Genomic DNA, 27,074 nt, shown 5'->3' on the forward strand with positions numbered 1-27,074 from the left:
ATTTCTGTATCTAGTGAGGTTCCTGCTGCCTCCTGTGTTCTAAGAAAATCCTGAAATCTGAAGAATTCTTCTACTGCTAGACTGCTGCTTCATAACCCAAGCAGACCTATTGCTACACCCCTGATGGAAGACCTATGTGACGCCTGCTGCAGTTAAATTGCCATGAACACCTACTCATCACAGACTGTTTATCAACCTCGCCTGGAGAGACTTTGAGTAGCATCCAACTATTCAACTCTGGGACACCTCACCATACTGAAAACCTCCTACCAGAATGTGAACTTCAATTTTTTATATATATATTCCTTCTATTCCTAAGAAACAGTTATAATCCAAAATACCCTTTTGAAACCGGTTAACCGTTTCTTTTTGAATGTATGTATATGTGCATGAGGGTTAAGAGAAACAGGGGTTTTTCATGTATAGATTTATCTTGTTAGGAGTTAAGACCTATTATTTCTTTTCTAATAAATAGTTAATGTTGTTGTTGTTTAAAGGAACCTGGTTTGGTTTATTCTTTATTCTGGGGAAAATACAGTGTTTAATTTGGCTAGTCTTCGGTAGGTGGGAAACTTTATTTGTTATACTATGACCTGTGAAGTAGTGGGACTGAATTCACAGTGCATTACTCCTGCCTTGATTGTAACGTTAGGGAGGGTTTAAACTAAATTGGCAGGGGGTTGGGAACCTAAGAGGGAGCTCAGACTAGAGGGAAGCAAAAATGGTAACAAGAAGTAGTAAGTGAAATTGGAAGGCAAACAAGGCAAAGGCAAACATCAAATATGATCAGAATGAAGGATAATGTTAAGGCGCAGTGGTCAGCACCGCAGCCTCACAGCTCCAGTGACCCGGGTTCAATTCTGGGTACTGCCTGTGTGGAGTTTGCAAGTTCTCCCTGTGTCTGCGTGGGTTTCCTCTGGGTGCTCCGGTTTCCTCCCACATGCCAAAGACTTGCAGGTTGATAGGTAAATTGGCCATTATAAATTGCCCCTAGTATAGGTAGGTGGTAGGGAAATATAGGGACAGGTGGGGAAGTGGTAGGAATATGGAATTAGTATAGGATTAGTATAAATGGGTGGTTGATGGTTGGCACAGACTCGGTGGGCCGAAGGGCCTGTTTCAGTGCTGTATCTCTAAACTAAACTAAACTAAACAAAGTTAAGGGCACTCTATCTGAATGCACAAAACATTCACAACAAGGCAGATGATTTGAAGGCACAAATAGAGGTAAATGAATATGGACGTAATTGCCATTACGGAAACGTGGTTACAGGGTGACCTGGTCTGGGAACTGAATATTCAGGGATATTCATCATTTAGGAGGGATAGGCAGAGAGGAAAAGGAGGTGGAGTAGCGCTGTTAATAAGGGACGAGATCAGTCCATTAGCGAGAGAGGATCGTAGATCAAAGGAGCAAGATGTAAAATCAGTTTGGGTGGAGCTGAGGAATAGCAAGAGGCAGCAAATATTGGTGGGAGTTGTTTATCGGCCACCAAACTGTAGTGGTAATGTTGGGCACAGTATAAATCAGCAAATTAGAGCTGCAGGTAGCATAGGCAATACAGCAATAATGGGCAACTTCAATTTACATATAGATTGGGCAAACCTAATTAGCACTAATGCTGTGGAGGATGAATTCCTGGAGTGTGTCCAAGATGGGTTTCTGGAGCAGTACATAAAAGAACCAGTTAGGGATCAGGCTATTTTAGATTTAGTACTATGCAATGAGAAAGGGTTAATTAATAACCTTGCTGTAAAGGAGCCATTAGGATATAGTGACCACAATATGATAGAATTCTACATTAAGTTTGAAAGAGATATAGTTCATTCTGAAACTAGGTTCCTAAATCTGAACAAAGGAAACTATGAGGGTATGAGGGGCAGTTGGCTATGGTGGATTGGGAAAATACATTAAAAGATTTGACAGTAGACAGGCCAACAGGAAAGGTGAATCAACCGTGGCTTACTAAAGAAGTTACGGATTGCATTAAGTCAAAGGAAGTGGCTTATAATGTTGTCAGAAAAAGTGGTAAGCCCGAGGATTGGGAGTAATTTAGAATCCAACAGAGGAGGACCAAGAAACTTAACAAGGACGAGAAAATAGATTATGAATTTGATTAATTGCATTGAAAGTTGATAAATCCCCTGGACCAGATGAGCTACATCCTAGAGTATTGAAGAAGGTGTCCATAGAGATTTTAGATGCATTAGTGGTTATCTTTCAAAATTCTATAGATTCTGGAAGGGTTCCTGCAGACTGGAAAGTAGCAAATGTAACCCCACTATTTAAGAAGGGAGCGAGAGAGAAAACTGAGAACTATAAACTTGTTAGTTTGACGTCAATAGTAGGGAAAATGTTAGAATCTTTTTATTTATTTTATTTTTTTTTTAAATTTATTTTTGAATCTGTTATAAAGGATGAGATAACTGGACATTTGGAAAATAATTATATAATTGGGCAGAGTCAACATGGATTTGTGAAAGGGAAATCATTTTTGACAAACCTATTGGAGTTTTTTGAGGATGTTACTTGTAGGATAGATAAAGGAGAACCATTGGATGTTGTGTATTTGGATTTTTTAAAATTTGCTTATGGGATATGGGTGTTGCTGGCTAGGCCAGCATTTGTTGCCCATCCCTAACTGCCCTTGAACTGAGTAGCTTGCTAGGCCATTTCAGAGAGCATTTATAAGTCAACCCATTGCTGTGGGTTTGGAGTCATATGGAGGACAGACCAGGTGAGGATGGGAGATTTCCTTCGCTGAAGGACATCAGTGAACTAGATGGGTTTTTACAACAATCAACATGGTCGCCATTAGACTAGCTTTTAATTCCAGACTTATTAATTGAGTTCAAATTTCACCATCTGCCATGGTGCGATTCGAACCCATGTCCCCAGAGCATTAGCCTGGGGGATTTGGATGACTAGTCCAGTGACACTACCAATATGCCTCCCCAGCCTTTTCAGAAGGCTTTTGATAAGGTCCCACATAGGAGGTTAGTAAACAAAATTAGAGCACATGGGATTGGGGGTAATATACTGCAATGGATTGAGAATTGGTTAACAGACAGAAAACAAAGAGTAGGAATAAATGGGTCATTCTCAGGATGGCAGGCTGTTACTAGTGGGGTACTGAAAGGATCAGTGCTTAGGCCACAGCTGTTTCCAATCTATATAAATGACTTGGATATGGGGACCAATTGTAATATTTCCAAATTTGCAGATGACACAAAACTAGGAGGGAGTGTAAGTTGTGAGGAGGATGCAAGGACGCTTCAAGAGGATTTGGACAGGCGAAGTGAACGGGCAAGAACATGGCAGATGGAACATAATGTGAATAAGTGTGAAGTAATCCACATTGGTAGAAAAGACAGAGAGTATTTCTTAAATGGTGAGAGGCTGGGAAGTGTTGATGTCCAAAAAAACCTGGGTGTCCTTGTTCATGAGTCACTAAAAGCTAGTACGCAGGTACAGCAAGCAATTAAGAAGGCAAATGTTGGCCTTCATTGCAAAGGGATTTCAGTACAGGAGTAAAGATGTATTGCTTCAATTGTATAAAGCCTTGGTGAGAGCACACCTGGAGTATTGTGTACAGTTTTGGTCTCCTTATCTAAGGAAGGATATATTTGCCATAGAGGGAGTGCAACGGAGGTTTACCAGACTAATCTTTGGGATGGTGGGATTGTCTTATGAGGAGAGATTGCAGAAACTGGGCCTGTATTCTCTAGAGTTTCGAAGAATGAGAGGTGATCTCATTAAAACTTACAAAATTCTTACAGGGCGTGACAGGGTAGATGTGGATAGGATGTTTCCTCTGGCTGGTGAGTCTAGAATAAGGAGACACCGTCTCAGAATTAGGGGCAGGCCTTTTAAGACTGAGGTGAGGAGGAATTTCTTTACTCAGAGGGTGGTGAATCTGTGGAATTCTCTACCCCAGAGGTTGTGGAAGCTCAATCACTGAGCATGTTCAAGTCTGAAATAGATAGATTTCTGAATCCTAACGGCATCAAGGGAAATGTGGATAGTGGGGAAAAATGGCGTAGAGATAGATGATCAGCCATGATCTGTTTGAATGCAGGTTCATGGGCCAAATGGCCTACTCCTGCTCCTATTTCCTATGATTCTATGTGAGCAGTCTAGTCGAGAGATTCTGCTATATAAGTGAAGAAAGGGTGGGGGTGTAAAGTTCATGACATGACCATATGAGCATTGATGATCAGCTCTTCAAGCACTTTGGTGGTTATATGTTGCAGGCCTACTTAATGCAGTGCAGCCTGGAAGATGTAGCTGGCAACTCTCACCTTGCCTGACCTGGGAAGGTCATTAAACATATTTTGCATCAATGACTAATCATTTGCCAATGTTTGCATTTGGCACTGAATGCCTTGGCAACCTCCTTCCACTTCTCTGCTGCTGCTCTCCTTGGAGCCAGCTGCTTGTCAGAGATGAGCTCCAGTCCTTAGCATCCTGATGGGCCACTTCTACATCTGCCTTTCCCAGGAGATAATGTGAATTGTGGCTGGACGAGGCTGCACCATCTGTGATGGGCCGTCTGATCTGTTCCTGTCCTTTGTTTGCTCCATCTGATATTTCAATATCTGTGGCAACTTGCATTTATATAGCCACTTTAACGTAGTAAAACATTCCATGCTGCTACAAAATTTGAGGCACATAAGGAGATATTAGGATAGGTTACCAAAAGCTTGGCCAAAGAGGTGGGTTTCAAGAATCTTTTTAAAGAAGTAGGGAGAGGCCAAGAGGTTTAGGGAGAGAGTTGCAGAGTTTAGGGTCTGGAAAGCTGAAGGTATGGCTGCCAATGATGGAGCCATTAAAATCGGAGATACGCAAGAAGCTGAAGTTGGAGGAGCGCAGAGATCTCAGAGGTTTGTAGGGCTGGAGGAAGTTAATGAGATAGGGAGGGCGAGAGGGATTTGAAAATAAGAATGAGAATTTCAAAATTGAGATGTTGCTAAACCGGGAACCAATGTAGGTCAGTGGGCACAGGGGTGATGGATGAGTGCGACTTGGTGCAAGTTAAGATACAGACAGCAGAGTTTTGGATGAGCTCAAGTTTACTGAAGATGCAAGGAGAGAGGCTAGCCAAGACAGCATTGGAATAGTCATGTCCAGATCTGGTTTTAGATCTAGTGTTGTGTAATGAGACACGTTTAATTAGCATTTAGTAGTAATTAGTAAAGATCCTCTGGGGAAAAAGTGATCATAGTACAATTCCATATCAAGTTTGAGAGCAACATACTTCAGTCCAAACATAAGAAATAGGAGCAGGATTACGCCATATGACCCCATGAGCCTGCTCCACCATTCAGTAAGATCATGCCTGAGCTTCTGCATCAACTCCACTTTCCTGCACTATCCCATATCCCTTGATTCACTTAGTGCCCCAAAACATATCTCATTCTTGACTATACAAATTGACTGAGCATCCACAGCCCTCTGAAATAGAGAATTCCAAAGATTCACAACCCACTGACTGCAGACATCTTTCCTCAGCTCATTCCTATTTGGCAGACCCCTTATCCTGAAACCTTGACCCCTAGTTCTCGACTCTCCAGCCAGGGAAAACAGCCTCTCAGCCTCTTCCCTGACAAGCTTTCTAAGAATGTTATACATTTCAATGAGATCATCTCTCATTCTTCTAAGCTCCAGAGAATACAGGCCCATTCTCCTCATAGGAAAACCCTGCCATCCCAGTAAACAATCTAGCGAACCTTTGTTTCAGCCCCTCTCAGGAAAATATTTACTTCCTTAGGTAAGGAGACCAAGACTTTACACAGTACTCCAGGTGTGGTCTCACCAAAGCCCTTTATAACTGTAGCAAGACTTCCTTGCTCTTATACTCTAGCCCCCTTGTAATAAAGGCTAACATATCATTTACCTTTCTAATTGCTTGCTGTACCTGCAAGTTAACTTTCTGTGATGCATGTACAAGGACATCCAACTCTCTCTTAATACCAATGTTTATTAGTCTGTCACCTTTTAAAAATTATTCTGCTTTCCTATTCTTCCTACTCAGTTGAATAATTTCACGCTTCCCCATGTTATGCACCACCCGCCATTTCCTTGTCAACTCATTTAACCTGTCTATATTCCTTTGAAGCCTCTTTGCATCCTCCTCACAGCTTACTTTCTCACCTAGCTTTGTATCATTAGCGCACTTAAATACATTGCACTCAGTCTCCTCATCTAAGTCATTGATATAGAAACATAGAAAATAGGAGCAGCAGTAGGACATTCGGCCCTTCGGGACTGCTCCGCCATTCCAAAAAGATACATATATATATCTTCTTCTTCTTTGGCCTCCTTGTCTCGGGAGACAATGGGTAAGCGCCTGGAGGTGGTCAATGGTTTGTGGAGCAGCGCCTGGAATGGCTATAAAGGCCAATACTAGAGTGACAGACTCTTCCACAGGTGCTGCAGAAAAAATTGGTTGTCGGGGCTGTTACACAGTTGGCTCTCCCCTTGCGCTTCTGTCTTTTTTCCTGCCAACTGCTAAGTCTCTTTTATATATATATATATATTATATATATATTAAATAGCTGAGGCCCAAGCCCTGACCCGTGTGGCCCCCTATCAGTGCCATCCTGAAAATGACGCATTTATTCCTACACTGTTTTCTGGTTATTAAGCAATCCTCCATCCATGCTACTGTCATAGAGTCGTACAGCATAGAAACAGGCCCTTTGGCCCACCGCGTCCATGCCGACCATAATACCTATCTATACTAATCCAAGCAGCCTGCATTAATTCCATATCCCTCTATGCCTTGCTCATTCAAGTACCTGTCCAGATGCCTCTTAAATGTCGCTACTGTTCCTGCCTCCACCACCTCCTCAGGCAGCTCATTCCAGATAGCCACTATTCTTTGTGTGAAAAATTTACCCCTTTGATCCCCTTTAAACCTCCTCCCTCTCACCTTAAATCTATGCCCTCTAGTTTTAGTCACCCCTACCATGAGAAACAGACTCTGGATATCTACCTTATCTATGCCTCTCATAATTTTATATACCTCTATCATGTCCCCTCTCCGCCTCCTACACTCCAGGGAAAACAGACCCAGCCTATCCAATCTCTGTTTATAACTCAAGCCCTCCAAACCAGGCAACATCCTTGTGAATCTTTTCTGCATCCTCTCTAGCTTTACCACATCTTTCCTGTAGTGCGGCGACCAGAACTGCACACAGTACTCCAAATGCGGCCTAACCAACGTTATGTACAACTGTAACATGATGTCCCAACTCTTGTACTCTGTACCAGCCCCAACTCCATGAGCCCTAATCTAATGCAACAACCTCTACTGTGACACCATATCAATGCCTTGAAAATTCAAATGTACTACATCCCCTGGTTACGCCTTGTTTACCCTGCTACCTCAAAAAACTCTATTAGATTTGTCAAACATGATTTTCCTTTGATCTGCATAATCATATTCCAATTTTCCAAGTGTCCGGTTACCATAGATTTTAGCCTTTTCCCTATGATTGGTGTCAGGCTAGCTGCCTTATAGTTCCCTGTTGTAACAAAGGAATGGATGAGGGTTTCAGCAGCAGATGAGCTGAGGCAGGAGCAGGGACAGGTGATATAATGGAGGTGGAAGTAGATGATCTTGGGATGGTGCAGATATGTGGTTGGAAGCTCAGCTTGGGAAAATAGGACAACAAGGTTGCGAACAGTCTGATTCAGCCTAGACAGTTGCCAGGGAGAGGGATGGAGTCGGTGGCTAAGGAACAGAGCTTGTGGTGGGGATGGACAACAATGGCTTTGATCTTCCCAACATTTAATTTCTGCTCATCCGATGCTGAATGTTGGACAAGCAACATGCCAAATCAAAGGGAGTGGATGGGTTGGGAGAGATGTGGTGGTGAAGTAGAGCTGGGTGACATTTTTCCAAGCAAGAAGACTCCTGTCTTGAGTTGATGCTTAGCCCCTTAAGCTGCTTCAGGCACTTATAAACTGCAGTAGCACACCGTTTCCCCTCCCCAAATGATCAAGACCCCAGTGGCAAGAGTTCACAATGCCTGCAGCTCACCCACACTGTTTTTTATTGAAGCTTACTCTGGACAGTGTGCTGGGGACAGCGTTGGTGAACTCCCATATGATTGTATTGCAAAGGAAAATCCAGGCTTCAGAGCATGTTTAAATCTCACTCAATGCACTCCTTGAAACCTGAAACCTCTGTGATTATGCTCCAGTTATTTGATCCCTGATGAGCTCATGCCAAATATATCCAAGAGCTTTCTGGGCCTTATTAAGTGGAGTTCTCCTGCAAGCAATAATAAAGAGTATTGATTAAATGAGAATCGCCTCTAGCACATGTGAACTTCTCTTTGCTGTAGGTCAGGTTTTCCAACCACTGATTGTAGAAATGATGATGCACAGCAGAGAGATGGAGCACAAACATTTGGGAAACCAAGTCCACAAGCCATTTAAATCCATTGCACAGGCACAAAAAGGAATCAACCAGGATAGTGGAACGTTGACCTTTAACTCAAGGGGGCTGGAATACAAAGGAGAGGAAGTGATGCTTCAGTTGTACAGAGCCTTAGTCAGTCTGGAGTAACTGTGTTCAGTATCCTCAGCAAGGATATATTAGCCTTGGTGAAGCTGCAGCACAGATTCACCATGAACAATACTGGGGCTTAGAAGTTTAAATTATGAGGAAACGTTGCCTAGACTAGGCTTGTTCTCCCTTGAGTTTTGAAGGTTAGGGGTGACCTGAGCAAAGAATCACAGAATTGTTACGCCATAGAAGGAGGCCATTTGGCCCACTGTGTCTGCACCGACTCTCCCAACGATTCACTTAGTGCCATTCCCCGCCTTCTCCCCATAACCCTGCACATCATTTGAATGCCTTATTTGAACTGGCCTCCACTGCACACTCTGGCAGTTTATTCCAGATCTGAACCACTCATTGCATGAAAAAGCTTTCCCTCTTGTCACCATTGATTCTTTTGCTAATTACCTTAAATCTGTGCCCTCTCGTTCTCGATCCTTTCATGAGTGGGAACAGTTTCTCTCTATCTACTCTGTCCAGACCCCTCATGATTTTGAATACCTCTATCAAATCTCCTCTTAGCCTTCTCTTCTCCAAGGAAAACACTCCCAATTTCTCCAATCTATCTTCATAACTGAAGTTCCTCATCTATGGAATCATTCTCGTGAATCTTGTTTTCACTCTTTCCAATGGCTTCACATCTTTCCTTAAAAGCGCCGCCCAGAACTGGACTCAATTCTCCAGTTGAGGCCGAATCAGTGTTTTATACATGTTTAACATAACTTTCTTGCTCTTGTACTCTATGCCCCTATTAATAAAGCCTAGGATACTGTATGCTTTATTAACTGCTCTCTCATCCTGCCACCTTCAATGACTTATGCACATAGACACCCAGGTCCTTCTGCTCCTGCACCCCCTTTAGAGTTGTCCCCTTTATTTTATTTTGGCCTTCTATGTTCTTCCTGCCAAAATGAATCACTTCACACTTCTCCGCATTGAACATCATCTGCCAGTTGTCCGTCCATTCCAACAACCTGTTTATGTCCTTTTGAAGTTCTACACTATCCTCCTCAAAGTTCACAATGTTTCCAACTTTCCTATAATCTGCAAACTTTGAAATTGTGCCCTGTACACCGAGGTCTAGGTCATTAATATATATCAGGAAAAGCAAGGGTCCCTGGGGAACTCCATTACAAACCTTCTTCGAGTGCAAAAAACATCCATTAATTCTCTGTTTCCTGTCACTCAGCCAATTTCGGATCCATGTTGCTACAGTCCCTTTTATTCCATCAGCTATAACTTTGCTCAAATCTGTTGTGCGGGTACTGTATAAAATGCCTTTTGAAAGTCCGTATACACCACATCAACAGCATTGCCTCATCAACCCTCTCTGTTACCTCTTCAAAAAAAAATCTCCAGCAAATTTGTTAAACACGATCATGGTGTTTGAAATATTAAAAAGATTTGATAGGGTGGAGACAGAGAAAATATTTCCTCTGGTGGGGAATCAGGAACAGAATTTTAAGTAATGCCAGGCTGACCACTTAGGAGGAAATTCAAGAAGCACTTTTTCACACAAAGGTTAGTGAGAATCTGGCACTCATTCCCCCAAAGGCTGTAGATGCTGGAGGTCAATTGGAGTTTCCAAGACTTAAATAGATGTTTGTTGAATAAGTGTATCAAGGGATATTTAGAGTAAATGTGGGAAAATGGAGCTGAAATACAGATTAGCAATGATCTGATTGAATGGTGGAGCAGGCTCGAGGGGCTGAATGGCCTCCTCCTCTTCCTGTGTTACTAGCAGAGAGTGCATTTGGTAAACAGCTGGTGTGGAGGTGCAGATTTTAACATATGCTTTCTGCTGTGATTTAAGTGGTGCAGGGCGGGGGAGTGTGTCAGCAAAACACCAATCCCGGAGCACGTGGATGGAGACTGGAGCACCTGGAGCCAGTGGAGTATGTGCAGCCGGACATGTGGAACTGGAGCCAGGTTTAGACAAAGAAAATGCGACAATCCCCCGTAAGTGATTTTGGCAAGTTCTACTGCAAAATGTGCTGTGTTGCCTAATCAGGAGGTGCCTACCTTTGCCAGACCACATGGTGTAACCCTGATTCTAGGAGCACATGGTAGTAATGCTTCAATATCCAAAGCAATTGCGTATATAATAGGAAGAAAGCTTGTTTCTCATCTCAAACATTTAGTAAAAATTAATAGTGACCCAAAGATGTCAGAAAGCTCTTGGATTATGTATGCACGTTGTTCAAGGTTCAACTCATTATATGCAAATAACTTTTGGCTAAGCATCATTTTTAAATTCCATTTCTGGCTTTCTTTAGTTGCTCTGCGGCTCTGGCTTTCCTTTAGTCAGATAGAGGCAGGGCATGTGCTAAGCAGATGGGGAAGAGGAAGTTCTCTCTGGAATCTCTGCTCCTACCCCCAAAAGCACTGAATCTCCCAGCCCATCATTCACGCACTCCTCACTAACACTAGCCTGGAGACAGAATAAGTCAGAGAACACCACACAGGGCGCTGTAACAATCATGAATGGGCTCGAGAGGTGGAGAGGCCAGAGATAGAAATGTGATGGACCTGAATGGAGGGTCATGGGATTATAATCCCTTGGATGAATCTACAAATCCTTAAGAAGAAAGGTCCCCGCAGACCATTACACCGTGTACAGGCACAGTGGACAGTCTCTCACCACGTACAGGCACTGTGGACAGTCTCTTACTGTTTACAGGCACAATGGACAGTCTCTCACCAATACAAGCACTGTGGACAGTTTCTCGCCATGTACAGGCACAATAGACAGTCTCTTGCCATGTACAAGCTCTGTGGACAGTCTGTCACCATGTACAGGCACAGTGGACAGTCTCTAACCATGTACAGGCGCAGTGGATGGTCTCTAACCATGTACAGGCGCAGTGGATGGTCTCTCACCATGTACAGGTGCAGTGGACAGTCTATCAACATGCACAGGCACTGTGGACAGTCACTCACTGTGTACAGGCACAGTGGATAGTCTCTTGTCATGTACAGGTGCAGTGGACAGTCTCTCACCATGTACAGGCGCAGTGGACAGTCTATCACCATGTATAGACACTGTGGACATTCACCATGTATAGACACTGTGGACAGTCTCTCACCATCTACAGGCACAATGGCCAGTCTCTCGCCATGTAGAGGCACTGTGGGTATTCACTATGTACAGACACTGTGGACATTCACCATGTATAGACACTGTGGACAGTCTCTCACCATCTACAGGCACAATGGCCAGTCTCTCGCCATGTAGAGGCACTGTGGGTATTCACTATGTACAGGCACTGTGGGCAGTCTTTCATCGTTTACAGGCACAGTGGACAATCCCACACCATGTACAGGCACTGTGTACATTCACTATGTACAGGCAACGTGGATAGTCTCTCTCTATTTATAGACACTGTGGACAGACTCCCACCATGTACAGACACCGTGGACATTCACTATGTTCAGGCATGTGGACAGTCTCTCACCACGTACAGGCACTGTGGGCAGTCTCTCACCATGTACAACACAGTGGACATTCAACATGTACAGGCACTGTGGACATTCACTATGTAGAGGCAGTGTGAACATTCACTATGTACAGGCACTGTGGACAGTCCCTCACCATGTACAGAAACTGTGGACAGTCTCTCGCCATGTACAGGCACTGTGGGCAATCTCTTGCCATCTACAGGCTCTGTGGACATTCACTATGTACAGGCACTGTGGACAGTCTCTCACTATGTACAGGCACTGTGGACAGTCTCACTAAGTACAGGCAGTGTGGACATTCACTGTGTACAGGCAGTGTGCACAATCTCTCACCATGTACAGCACTTTGGACATTCACTATGTACAGGCACTGTGGACAGTTTCTCTCCATGTACAGGCACTGTGGACCATCTCTCGCCATATACAGGCACTGTGGACAGTCTCTCGACATGTACAGGCACTGTGGACAATCTCTCAACTGTTTATAGGCACTATGGACAATCTGTCACCATGTACAGGCACTGTGGACATTCACTATGTACAGGCACTGTGAACATTCACTATGTACAGGCACCGTGGACAGTCTCTCATCATGTACAGGCACTGTGGACAGTCTCGCACCATGTACAGACACTGTAGACATTCACCATGTACAGTCACTGTGGGCAGTCTCTCGCCATCTACAGGCACTTTGGACATTCACTATGCACAGAAACTGTAGACAGTCTCTCGCTATGTACAGGTACTGTGGACCATCTCTCACCATCTACAGGCAAAGTAGCCATTCACCATGTACAGGCACTGTGGTCAGTCTCTCATCATGTACAGACACTGTGGACAATCTCTCGCCATGAAGAGGCACTTTAGACAGTCTCTCGCCATGCACAGACACTGTGGACAGTCTCTCACTGTGTACAGGCACTGTGGACATTCACTATGTGCAAGCACTGTGGGCAATCCCTCACCGTGTACAGACACTGTGGACAATATCTCACCATGAAGAGGCACTGTGGACAGTCTCTCACCATGTACAGGCACTGTGGGCAATCTCTCAGTGTTTACAGGCATGTTTTACAATCTCTCACCATGTACAGACACTGTGGACAGTCACTATGTACAGGCACTGTGGACAGTCTCTCCCAATGTACAGAAACTGTGGGCAGTCTTTCTCCATGTACAGGCACTGTGGACAATCTCTCACCATGAAGAGGCACTGTGGACAGTCGCCATCTACAGGCACTGTGGATGGACATTCAATAAGTACAGGAACTGTGGACAGTCTCACCGTGTTCATACACTCTGGATAGTCTCACCATGTGCATACGCTGTGAACATTCATCATGTACAGGCACTGTGAACAGTCTGCCACCTTGTAGAGGCACTGTGGACAGTCTCTCGTCATGTACAGGCACTGTGAGCAGTTTCTCGTCATGCACAGGCATTGTGGACAGTCATTCACTGTGTACAGGCACTGTGGACATTCAATATGTACAGACACTGTGGACATTCAATATGTACAGGCACTGTGGACAGTCTCTCACTGTTTACAGGCAGTGTGGACATTCACCTTGTACAGGCGGAGTGGACAGTCTCTCACTGTGTACAGGCACAGAGGACAGTCTCTCACCGTGTACAGGCACAGTGGACAGTCACCGTGTACAGACACTGTGGGCAGTCTCTCGCCGTGTACAGGCACTGTGGACAGTCTCTTGCCGTGTACAGGCACAGTGGACAGTCTCTCACCGTGTACAGGCACTGTGGGCAGTCTCTCACCATGTACAGACACTGTGGACATTCACTATGTACAGACACTGTGGACATTCACTATGTACAGGCACTGTGGACAGTCTCTCTCTGTGTACAGGCACTGCGGACAGTCTCCTGCCATGTACAGGCACTTTGGACAGTGTCTCGCCATGTACAGGCACTGTGGACAATCTCTCACTGTTTACAGGCACTGTAGACAATCTCCCACCATGTACAGGCATTGTGGACAGTCTCTCGCCATGTACAGGCACTGTGGACAGTCTCTCTCCATGTATAGGCACTGTGAGCAGTCTCTCGCCATGTACAGACCCTGTGGACATTCACTACGTACAGGCATTGTGGACCATCTCTCATCGTATACAGGGAGTGTGGACATTCACCATGTATAGGCACTGTGGACAGTCTCTCGCCGTGTACAGGCACTGTGGACAGTTTCTCACCATGTACAGACAATATGGACCTTTACCGTGTATAGGCACTGTGGACCGTCTCCCGCCGTGTACAGGCACTGTGGACATTCACTGTGTAAAGATAATGCCGATAATTGGTTCAGCTACTGCGAGCAGGAATCCTATGTTCATTAATTGGTGAAATTGATGGTTCTGCTCCCTCAGCTTTGACAGTAGTTTGGAACTGGGGTAGTGATATTTGATGCAAAAACAAGAAATGCTGGATTCACTCAGCAGGTCTGGCAGCATCTGTGGAAAGAGAAGCAGAGTTAACGTTTCGGGTCAGTGACCCTTCTTCGGAACTGACAAATATTAGAAAAGTCACAGATTATAAACAAGTGAGGTGGGGGTTGGGCAAGAGATAACAAAGGAGAAGGTGCAGATTGGACCAGGCCACATAGCTGACCAAAAGGTCACGGAGCAAAGGCAAACAATATGTTAATGGTGTGTTGAAAGACAAAGCATTAGTACAGATTAGGTGTGAATATACTGAATATTGAACATCAGCAAGTGCAAACCTGAAGAAAAACAACCTGAAAAAAACAGTGGGTAAGCAAACTGAACAAACTAAGATGAAATGAAATAAATGCAAAAAAAGATTGTAAAAAATGTAAAAAGGAATGCAAAAAAAAAGGAAGAAAAAATAACTAAAAATGACTAAAAATGAAAGTAAAGTGGGGGTCTGTCATGCTCTGAAAGACCCTGAGCTTCCGGTTGCTTGCCATTTCAACACTCCCCCCTGCTCTCATGCTCACATCTCTGTCCTGGGATTGCTGCAGTGTTCCAGTGAACATCAACGCAAGCTCGAGGAACAGCATCTCATCTACCGATTAGGCACACTACAGCCTGCCGGACTGAACATTGAGTTCAATAATTTCAGAGCATGACAGACCCCCACTTTACTTTCATTTTTAGTCATTTTTAGTTATTTTTTCTTCCTTTTTTTTTGCATTCCTGTTTACATTTTTTACAATCTTTGTTTGCATTTATTTCATTTCATCTTAGTTTGTTCAGTTTGCTTACCCACTGTTTTTTTCAGGTTGTTTTTCTTCAGGTTTGCACTTGCTGATGTTCAATATTCAGTATATTCACACCTAATCTGTACTAATGCTTTGTCTTTCAACACACCATTAACATATTGTTTGCCTTTGCTCCGTGACCTTTTGGTCAGCTATGTGGCCTGGTCCAATCTGCACCTTCTCCTTTGTTATCTCTTGCCCAACCCCCACCTCACTTGTTTATAATCTGTGACTTTTCTAATATTTGTCAGTTCCGAAGAAGGGTCACTGACCCGAAACGTTAACTCTGCTTCTCTTTCCACAGATGCTGCCAGACCTGCTGAGTGAATCCAGCGTTTCTTGTTTTTGTTTCAGATTTCCAGCATCCGCAGTATTTTGCTTTTATTTTAGTGATATTTGATGAATGGGGGCTGTCTGTGAATGGTAATGCAGAGAGATTGTGGGGAGGGGTTGGGTGTGGGTGGATCGGCAGGGACACTGTTAACTGGGCAGTGTTAACTGCAACTGTGGGGAGTTGGTGTTCAGAAAGGAATGACCGTGAATGTCTTGGGCTACTGGCAAATACTTCTCCTGTGCGACATATTCTTGCTGCTGCTGGTTTTATTTATTTATTTAATTTATTTTGAGATACAGCACTGAAACAGGCCCTTCGGCCCACCAAGTCTGTGCCGACCAACAACCACCCATTTATACTAACCCTACACTACTCCCATATTTTCTACCACATCCCCACCATTCTCCTACCACCTACCTACACTAGGGGCAATTTATCATGGCCAATTTACCTATCAACCTGCAAGTCTTTGGCATGTGGGAGGAAACCGGAGCACCCGGAGGAAACCCACGCAGACACAGGGAGAACTTGCAAACTCCACACAGGCAGTACCCAGAATTGAACCTGGGTCGCTGGAGCTGTGAGGCTGCGGTGCTAACCACTGTGCCGCTGTGGTGACCTCCCTCCCTCCCTCCCCCTCTGCACCACCGTAATGCCGGTCTGCCACATTCCTCCTCTTAGCCCCTCTTTGAAGAAACATCATAATTATGGAGAGTGAAGCACACCAATGCTGTCCTAGATAGCATGTGCAGGACTGTACTGCAGAGTCCTACCAACTCATCAGGGTGCCTGAACAATATGCTGTTGGTGACAGAATGGAGCTCAGTGTCTTGGAGAACAGCACGAGTGTCAGTAACCAAGCTGTAAGCCTTCATACCCAGCAACAAGCTGGATGCTTACTGTGAACTAACGTGCTTTAATATATATGCTCGGCAGTTCCAAGGGAAATGAACATTAATACGCAGTATACAGTGCTGGCGGTCACAGACTTAGCCTATGTCGATGTAAGGTATAGCATTAGTGAAAGGACCATGTGTAGCAACATGAACTCAAATGTACAACCCAGGAATTTTTAGACACCCTGCGATGTACAAAAAAAACTTACTTTTATATTGAGTGTTTTTCTTAAAAAAAAGAGAAGGCTGTGAGGAAAAAGGAGGAAGAATCAATACATTTATAAAGCACCTTTTATAAATCAGGCAGTTCAAAAGTGCATCACAGCCAAAGGTTTCGCCAGTGCTGACCTTCTAACAGTGCAGCACTCCCTCAGTACTGACCCTCCGACAATGCAGTACTCCCTCAATACTGCACCTCTGAGAGTGCAGTGTTCCCTCAGTACTGACCCTCCGACAATGCAGCGCTGCCTCAGTACTGCTACTGCCCCTCCGACAGTGCAGCGCTCCCTAGGTACTGACCCTCCGACAATGCAGTACTCCCTCAATACTGCACCTCTGAGAGTGCAGCGCTCCCTAGATATTGACCCTTCGACAATGCAGCGCTGCCTCAGTACTGCCCCTCTGACAATGCAGCCCTCCCTCAGTACAGCCCCTACGACAATACAGCATTCACTCATTACTGCCCCTCCAACAGTGCAGCGCTCCCTCAGTACAGCCCCTCCGACAGTTCAGCCCTCCCTCAGTACTGCCCTTCCGACAGTACAGCGCTCCCTCAGTACTGTGCCTCTGACAGTGCAGCGCTCCCTCAGTACTGCCCCTCTGACAGTGCAGCGCTCCCTCAGATCTAACCCTCCGATAATGCAGTGTTTCTTCAGTACTGCCACTCCGACAGTGCAGCGCTCGCTCAGGACTGCCCCTCCGACAGTGCAGCACTCCCTCAGTATTGTCCCTCCAACAGTGCAGCACTCCCTCAGTACTGACCATCCAACTGTGCAGCACTGCCTCAGTACTGACCCTCTGATAGTGCAGCTCTCCCTCAGATCTAACCCTCCGATAATGCAGTGTTCCCTCAACGCTGCCCCTCCAACGGTGCAGTACTCCCTCAGTACTGACCCTCCAACAATGCAGCACTCCCTCAATACTGACCCTCTGACAGTGCAGCACTCCCTCAATACTGACCCTCCGACAGTGTAGCACTCCCTCAATACTGACCCTCTGACAGTGCAGCACTCCCTCAATACTGACCCTCCAATGGTGCAGCACTCCCTCAGTATTGTCCGTCCAACAGTGCAGTACTCCCTCAATACTGACCCTCCAACAGTGCAGCACTCCCTCAATACTGACCCTCTGACAGTGCAGCACTCCCTCAATACTGACCCTCTGACTGTGCAGCACTCCCTCAATACTGACCCTCCAATGGTGCAGCACTCCCTCAGTATTGTCCGTCCAACAGTGCAGTACTCCCTCAATACTGACCCTCCAACAGTGCAGCACTCCCTCAATACTGACCCTCTGACAGTGTAGCACTCCCTCAATACTGACCCTCCGACAGTGCAGCACTCCCTCAATACTGACCCTCTGACAGTGTAGCACTCCCTCAATACTGACCCTCCAATGGTGCAGCACTCCCTCAGTATTGTCCGTCCAACAGTGCAGTACTCCCTCAATACTGACCCTCCAACAGTGCAGCACTCCCTCAATACTGACCCTCTGACAGTGTAGCACTCCCTCAATACTGACCCTCCGACAGTGCAGCACTCCCTCAATACTGCGCTGATGTCAAAATCTTGGTGGTGATAATTCCTCAGGTACCTATATATACAGCTCTGCAAGCTGTTTGACTGTCATTCTCATTGTTTCCTGTGGCCATTTTCTTTAAATTGAAATCCACCGTCCACATACCTTCCCTGTGCCGCAGGAAGACTGCTCTTCACCCGCTGTGCAACAACCTCCCACAATTACTGGCTGCAATGTTGATTGCCTCTGATTCAAACAGGATATTGTTCCGTACAGTTCCATAATAATCAGTAAAGCCTCAGGTTTTTAACCAGCTCCTTCCGGTCAGTGTGAATGTTCAGAGTTAGTGCAGTCGCTTGTTAAACTAACTGCCTGGATTTTCATTTGTTATAGAGTCATAGAGTTATACAGCACAGAAACAGGCCTTTCTGTCCACCGTGTCCGTGCCGGCCATCAAGCCTATCTATTCTAATCCCATTTTCCAGCACTTGGCCTGTTGAGCAGACTGTTTCCAAGCAGCCCCCAAAGGAGGACAATTAGACAGGCAGGTCCAACACCAGATCCCTGCCACAATAACCTACCAGACACATTGAGCTCATTTTTAAAAATTCATTCATGGGATGTGGGCGTCACTGGCCAGGCCAGCATTTATCGCACATCCCTAATTGCCTTTGAGAAGGTGGTGGTGAGCTGCCTTCTTGAACCGCTGCAGTCCATATTGGGTAGGTACACCCACAGTACTGTTAGGAAGGGAGTTCCAGGATTTGACCCAGCGACAGTAAAGGAACGGCGATATAGTTCCAAGTCAGGATGGTGTGTGACTTGGAGGGGAACTTGCTGGTGTTCCCATGCATTTGCTGCCCTTGTCCTTCTAGTTGGTAGAGGTTGCGGGTTTGGAAGGTGCTGTCGAAGGAGCCTTGGTATGTTGCTGCAGTGCATGTAGATGGTACACACTGCTGCCACTGTGCGTCGGTGGTGGAGGGAGTGAATGTTTGTGGATGGGGAGCCAATCAAGCGGGCTGCTTTGTGCTGGATTGTGTCGAGCTTCTTGAGTGTTGTTGGAGCTGCACCCATCCAGGCAAGTGGAGAGTATTCCATCATACTCCTGACTTGTGCCTTGTAGATGGTGGACAGGCTTTGGGAGGTGAGTTACTCGACGCAGGATTCCAAGTCTTGTAGCTCTTGTAGCCATGGTATTTATGTGGCTACTCCAGTTCAGTTTCTGGTTAATGGTAGCCCCCAGGATGTTGATAGTGGGGGATTCAGCGATGGAAATACCATTGAATGTCAAAGGGAGATGGTTAGATTCTCTCTTGTTGGAGATGGTCATTGTTTGGCACTTGTGTGGCGCGAATGTTACTTGCCACTTATCAGCCCAAGCCTGGATATTGTCCAAGTCTTGCTGCATTTCTACATGGACTGCTTCAGTATCTGAGGAGTCACAAATGGTGCTGAACATTGTGCAATCATGAGCGAACATCCCCACTTCTGACCTTATGATTGAAGGAAGGTCATTGATGAAGCAGCTGAAGATGGTTGGGCCTAGGACACTACCCTGAGGAACTCCTGCAGTGATGTCCTGGAGCTCAGATGATTGACCTCCAACAACCACAACCATCTTCCGTTGCGCTAGGTATGATTCCAACCAGCAGAGGGTTTACCCCCTGATTCCCATTGACCTCAGTTTTTCCAGTGCTCCTTGATGCCATACTCGGTCAAATGCTGCCTTGATGTCAAGGGCAGTCACTCTCACCTCACCTTTTGAGTTCAGCTCTTTTGTCCATGTTTGAACCAAGGCTGGAATGAGGTCTGGAGCTGAATGGCCCTGGCGCAACCCAAACTGAGTGTCACTGAGCAGGTTATTGCTAAGCAAGTGCTGCTTGATAGCACTGTCGACGACACCTTCCATCACTTTGCTGATGATCGAGAGTAGGCTGATGTGGCGGTAATTGGCCGGGTTGGACTTGTCCTGCTTTTTGTGTACAGGACATACCTGGGCAATTTTCCACATTGCAGGGTAGATGCCAGTGTTGTAGCTGTACTGGAACAGCTTGGCTAGGGGCACGGCAAGTTCTGGAGCACAGGTCTTCAGTACTATTGCCGGAATATTGTCAGGACCCATAACCTTTGCAGTATCCAGTGCCTTCAGTCGTTTCTTGATATCACGCGGAGTGAATCGAATTGGCTGAAGTCTGGCATCTGTGATGCTGGGGACTTCAGGAGGAGGCCGAGATGGTTCATCAACTTGGCACTTCTGGCTAAAGATTGTTGCAAATGTTTCAGCCTTATCTTTCGCACTGATGTGCTGGACTTCCCCATCATTGAGGATGAGGATGGGGATATTTGTGGAGCCACCTCCTCCAGTTAGTTGTTTAATTGTCCACCACCATTCACAGCTGGATGTGGCAGGACTGCAGAGCTTAGATCTGATCCGTTGGTTATGGGATCGCTTAGCTCTGTCTATCGCATGCTGCTTACGCAGTTTGGCACCCAGATAGTCCTGTGTTGTAGCTTCACCAGGTTGACACCGCATTTGAGGTATGCCTGGTGCTGCTCCAGGCATGCCCTCCTGCACTCTTCATTGAACCAGGGTTAGTCTCCTGGCTTGATGGTAATGGTAAAGTGGGGATATTCTGGGCCATGAGGTTACAGATTGTGGTTGAGTACAATTCTGCTGCTGCTGATGGCCCACAGCGCCTCATGGATGCCCAGTTTTGCATTGCAGAATCTGTTTGAAATCTATCCCATTTATCACGGTGATAGTGCCACACAACACGAAGGAGGGTATCCTCAATGTGAAGGCGGGACTTCCTCTCCACAAGGACTTGGTTCCCTCACTACCTGCCGCATACCCAGTCTCGCAGATATGTACTTTAGGACTCGGCCAGCTCAGTCAGTCGTGGTGCTACCGAGTGAGTCTTGATGATGGACATTGAAGTCCCCCACCCAGAGTTAATTCTGTGCCCTTGCCACCCTCAGTGCCTGCTTCAAGCGCTGTTCAACATGGAGGAGTACTGACTCATCAGCTGAGGGAGGGCGGCAGGTGGTAATCAGCAGGAGATTTCCTTGTCCATGTTTGACCTGATGCCATGTGATGTCATGGGGTCCAGAGTCGATGTTGAGGACTCCGAGGGCAACTCCCGCCCTACCGTATACCACTGTGCCGCCACCTCTGCTGGATCTGTCCTGCCGGTGGGGCAGGACATACACGGGGATGGTGTTGGCAGTGTCTGTGACATTGTCTGTTAGGTATGATTCCGTGAGTATAACTATGTCAGGCTGTTGCTTGACAAGTCTGTCAGACAGCTCTCCAAACTTTGGCACAAGCCCCCAGATGTTAGTAAGGAGGACTTTGCAGGGTCGACTGGGCTGGGTTTTCCGTTGTCGTTTCCGGTGCCTATGTCGATGCCGGGTGTTCCGTCCGGTTTCATTCCTTTTTATTGACTTCGTAGAGGTTAGGTTCAACTGAATGGTTTGCTAGGCCATTTCAGAGGGCATGTAAGAGTTAACCACATTGCTGTGGGTCTGGAGTCACATGTAGGCCAGACCGGGTAAGGACGGCAGATTTCCTTCCTTAAAGGACATTAGTGAATCAGATGGGTTTTTACAGCAATCGACAATGGTTTCATGGCCATCATTAGACTAACTTTTAATTCCAGATTTATTAATTAAATTCAAATTCCACCTTCTGCTGTGGTGGGATTTGAACCCATGTCCCCAAAGCAACACTCTGGGTCTCTGGCGTACTAGTCCAGTGACAATACCACTACGCCACCGCCTCCCCTCCCATTGCCTTGCATGGAGCTGTCTTCCCCAGCCACTGCTTCCTCCCCATGCCAGTGGATGTTGCCACTTCTCCCTCTCGGCCACTCAGTGACCACCATTGGAAAGAAAAGCCTTTGAGAAAGGGGCATCACAGCAGTTTGCTGAAGGCTTTATCACTGAAGGCCAGAAAGAAAGTTGAAAAGTTTTATATCTTAGATTTTGCAACAATATTAGTTTTTTAAGAGTTTTTTTGTAAAATTCCTTTTTTAAAAGATTGTTAAGAGTATATTTAAGAATTTTTTTAAATGCCTTTTAAGGATTTTTTAAAGTTCAATTTTGCAACTGGACCTCAGGAACCCTTGAGCCTCGCCCCTGAAGGGGCAGAGGATCAGGAGGCCCTTTAACGGGATACCAGCCTGATCAGACCCTCACCTGCTGTAGTCACGCCTCCCTTTCTGAAGATCTAGGTAGGCTACTTCACCATGACCCTCAGCAATGCTTCAGAAGACTATACATCTTCACAAAGCAGTAGCTGAATTGTGCAAAGACAGTTAAAGGCACAGATAATGGGCTGGATTTTGTGCTGGAGGCGGGGGTCCCGGGACTGAGCCGAAAAGGTGGGGAGAGCTCCGCCTCTGCCTTTATGTGCCCCCCCCTCTCCCTCCACCACCGGAGCGATCCTCCAGACTTTTAAATCTAAGTTTCAGGAGCCAGGGTCGCCATGCCTTTGAAGATGGGGATCCCACCTCCAAGAGCCGTCAGCCAATAAGAGGGTTGGTAGCTCAGCAGTAACGGCAGCGCCACTGGGAATGTGGCCACTGCTGGTACTGCAGAGGCCTCAGCTCCAGGCCCAGCGCTGGGACCCCGGACCTCAGGTTCGTGAGATGGGGTCGCTGAGGCCAGTTAAGAAGGCCCCGGTGAGGGGATCTTGGAGGGAGGTTGATTGTGCAGACCAGGGGGAGAGGTGTTCTGGAGGGTAAAGTGGTTCCCGGCAGGGTTCCTCTGTGGGCTACAGATTGTCCACGGAGGAGGGACCACCCCCAAAACCCACAGTTGTTTCAAGGCATCCTCCCCATGTGGCGGAGACCCCCCCTACCCCCCCCCCCCTCCCCAATCCCCGCTGCTGGTAAGATCCCAGCGGTGACAGGAAAAGGTCCTTAATTGGCCGTTAATAAGCCACTTAAGGGCTTTGATTGGCCTCTGGGCGAGTAGGTCGTTGGCAGCCTATCCTATCTCCGGGAAAATTACTGGGCGACGGGGCCTCATCCCCATTTAAGACACTTCAGTGCCTACCATTGGGCATCTTTTCAAAATTGGCCTCTTACTTTTCCTACAGTGGCAGGGTTTTATGAGGTGTCCAACTGATGATTTGCAGCAAGACCTTTGAGGGATTGATATAGTGCTTCCTTAGCTTTGGTTTTGGGCCATTTCCCCTCTAAGAAGAGAGTAAGTGCTTGCATTACAAAGCACTTCACAGCCATTGAAGTCATGTTATAACACAAGCAGCATTCCATTCCCACCATACCCCCACCCCAGCATCCTTCTCCCCCCTCCCCCCTCCCCCCCCCCCCCCCCACCCCCCCACCACCATCACAAGTCAAGCTACTGGTTGGGAAGGAAAATAGCTCTTGAAGCCTCCTGATTCAGTAATGAAGGTGCACTTGGGAGAATAAAGCAAATTACTGCGATGCTGGAAATCGGAAATAAAAACAAAAAGTGCTTGAAATACTCAGCATGTCTGGCAGCATCGGTGGAGAGAGAAACAGAGTTAACGTTTCAGGTCAGTGACCTTTTATCAGTGCACTTAGGAGAATTGGATACAAACTCAGAGATAAAATACAGAGAGATTGGTGAACAGTTCCAATGCATTCACTGCCAACAATAAATCCACAGATGAGGAAATCCAGTTTTAGAAGTTAAGCATACTGCTCGCCTGCCTCCTCAATCAGTAACAAGTGATTCCATATATTATTACAAGTTGACCTGATTGACTTGACTCCTGAGTTGCACATTACTTGTCAAGCAGGCCACCTTGAAGAACATGTATAGAGTTGAGTTGTGCATTTTTGTGAGAATGTTTAGAAAAAATAAATGTGCTAACCAGGGCACTGAGAGGAAATCCACTCGCATTCTTTCTTGCCAGGTTGGTTCAACGACAGCACTTGTGTCAGAAGGTTGAAGGTTCAAGCCCCACTCTAGGCCTAGACTTCAGTGCAGTCCTGCATTGTTGGAGGTGCCACATTTAGGTGAGATGTTAACCCACAGCATTGTCTACCTTTTCAGGCTGGCATAAAGGATCCTATAGCATATTGTAAGGAATAGAATTGTCCTGGTCAACATTTACACCCCAACCGACACTACCAAATTCAATGCACATGACATGGATTCCTTTGCAGCTTGTGTGACCCTACTGTGTGCAAGTTGACTGCTGAATAACAATAGCGACTACACTTCAAAAGAAATTAGTTGGTTGGGACATGCTTTGTGAGTTTTATTCAGAATCTCTCTCCAAACGTAAATTATGTTACAGTTCTTCCAAAGCTTGCTACTGTCTATACAGATCATTTTGTTATCTGGCTGCTCAAGCTCCAAGGTAAGTATCAATAAATGAAATACTTTAAATGTTTAAAATGATTTACAAAATATAAAACCTGTGCTTCCCCATTTCCCAGTTTTCTCCCTGAATTTATTCAGCTCCCTTGCCATGTTTGCTGACGGCTGGATATCGGTGCAATTTTGCTTTCCACATTACTTCAGAAAACGTTGAAGAGTTCATGCTTTGCTTTGTTGTTGATGTTTCATTTTTTAAAAATCTAATTTTGGTTATTGTCATTGCTTTCAAAAATTGGTTTCCTTGGTGATTTTCTCTCACAATTTTCCATTGTTACTGTGGAATGCAAGAGTGAACCGAGTTCATAAACAGCAGGTCATAGCACATTCTGTGAATGGCCAGTCTGGCTATTAATCATTGAAGATATTCTAGAGATTGCAGATGCATGTTGGGATCTTAGCTTGTTTCCGAGATGAGTCTTAATCATAAGGACTATGTTAATCATAGTTCTGGAGGTCGAGGCTGAGGTCTAGGCCTCTCACATAGACAAGGGTTTCCAAGGGAAACTCATGTTGCAGGCAGAAGGTATTATTGTATTTAATCCATTTTTTTGGTAAATTTGTCATGTTCTCTTTATTGTCCTATGATCATTAATTCTATTGGTAACTTTCTTATCTCAGTGTTTCCTGAAGGATTTTCAAAACTACTTTGAGCATTTTCTTTGATTTCCCATCGCTTTTTATGGGTAGTTTTCACCAACTGTTATTTGCTTGTTTGCCTATACAAATGTTAATTTTTCACTGGGCGCTTTGTCTGCTTCCCACTGGTCGATGCAATATCTGTTCAGTTGTAATTTGCTTAGTTTCATGAATATAAAATTTGAGCCAGTGACTATCAGAGGACAACGATCCATTGGATCAGGTGTATCAGAGTTTGCCATCTGCTGCAAGATGAAGTTCATTAAACCATGTAGTATACTAATAGGTGCTAAGAATATTATTTATTAATTGTTCGAGAGTAATTGAGAAGCTTTAAAACCAGTTTCTTCTATTTTACGCACTTGTTTCTAAAATGTGGTTTGACATTGGGGACCAGGAGCTTGTCAGCAAGGTAGAGGGTGCTGGAATGGTGCAAGATAATTTATGCGTGTCTAGCCCTTAACCAGTTTGGTGATGCTTTGTACCTTGTGCTTCCCAGTCCAGGGCCAGGAGGGACAAACTGCCAGGGAGCCAGTGTGGAACACAAGGTGTGTGAGAACTTACCCTGTACCAAGGGATTACCCAGTTTCAGAGATCAGCAGTGCCAGTCCCAAGACAGACAAGGTCATAAAAAGAAAAAGCACTGGACTGCAGTCCTCAATGATGGTGAGCACATGTTAAACTGTTTGCTTGTTGAGTAAGGATCATTACAAGGCTGAAAGATTATCGACAAAGTGCATACTAAAGGCGGTTCTATTTTTCTTTCCAGTTACTTCTCTCTGTAAACTGCTAAAATATATACTTGCATTAAGTTACACCTTAGCCCTCCTCATGATGTCCCAATGCACTTCACAGACAATGAAGTGTTTTTGGGCTAATGTCTACACAGCAAGTTCCTACAAACAGTAATGATACAGATGATCAGTATTTCAGTTAAAACTTTTACATCACCCTGAACAACATGGCAAAAATGTTGCACCTGTAGGTGGAGATATAAGCATAAGATAACATGGCTTAACGTTATGTGACACAGCACATAGAGCAGAAATAAAGAACCCACATTTGGAACTAGGCTTGCAACCCACCTCCTCACCTTTTAATGGTAACTCACAGGGAACCCCCGTAGTCATGTTTATTTTGGGGACCCCGGTGTAAAGGTTCAGTTTGGAGTCCCTGCATTTCATTCGACGAAGATACTGAATACTATCGGCTTATTCTGGTGTCAAATCCACACATGTACAATCGTGAGAAGATGAGTTTGTGGTAGGTAATTTAAAGATAATTGACAAAATGATAAGTGATTGATAATACAAGAACAAATGACATCAAGCAGTTGTAAGCGTCTTGAAAGATAATTTCAGTGTCTGAATGTTATGACAATTCAGAAACCAGCTTTCCGTGCTTTCACTGCGGTGAGGTCTTATATAACATCTGAGCAGACGAGTGGTATTTCCACCTGCTTCTCCCACCTCAGCCATGACTGCGGGAGGGTGGGTGCTGATGTCAAAGTCTGCTGTAGGCTTTTGCGCATCCTCTGGATTACAATTCATATTATGGCTCACATCCTCCCCTGCTTACTCACTGACGCGCACTCTTCCACTCACTATCACTAACACTCTTAGACATTCAAACTCTCTCATCACTCAGTCACTCTTAGATCAAACAAATCACTCAGTGACTCACCCTCTCATTTACCCCTTTACTCTCATATGCACTTACTCTCTCACTCTCACAGTCACATTCTCATGATCACTTATTGTCTCATTCAGTCTTCTATTGAGTCACTCAATTACACTTTCTCTTACTCACACACTCTTAGTCATTCA

At 45.4% G+C, this 27,074-nt stretch overlaps 1 protein-coding gene across 1 annotated transcript in view; it reads left to right on the top strand.

Annotated features, from left to right (window-relative positions):
• Window positions 1-27,074, top strand: part of adamts17 (ADAM metallopeptidase with thrombospondin type 1 motif, 17) — a 679,121-nt gene that overhangs the window by 413,958 nt on the left and 238,089 nt on the right. The window contains exons 12-13 of the mRNA XM_068017704.1: window positions 10,387-10,532; window positions 25,748-25,914. Of these exons, the coding sequence (XP_067873805.1) occupies window positions 10,387-10,532; window positions 25,748-25,914 (313 nt within the window). The remainder of the gene's footprint in view (window positions 1-10,386; window positions 10,533-25,747; window positions 25,915-27,074) is intronic.

Source organism: Heterodontus francisci, chromosome 38 (genome assembly GCF_036365525.1).
Source record: "Heterodontus francisci isolate sHetFra1 chromosome 38, sHetFra1.hap1, whole genome shotgun sequence".
Lineage (NCBI taxonomy): Eukaryota > Metazoa > Chordata > Chondrichthyes > Heterodontiformes > Heterodontidae > Heterodontus > Heterodontus francisci.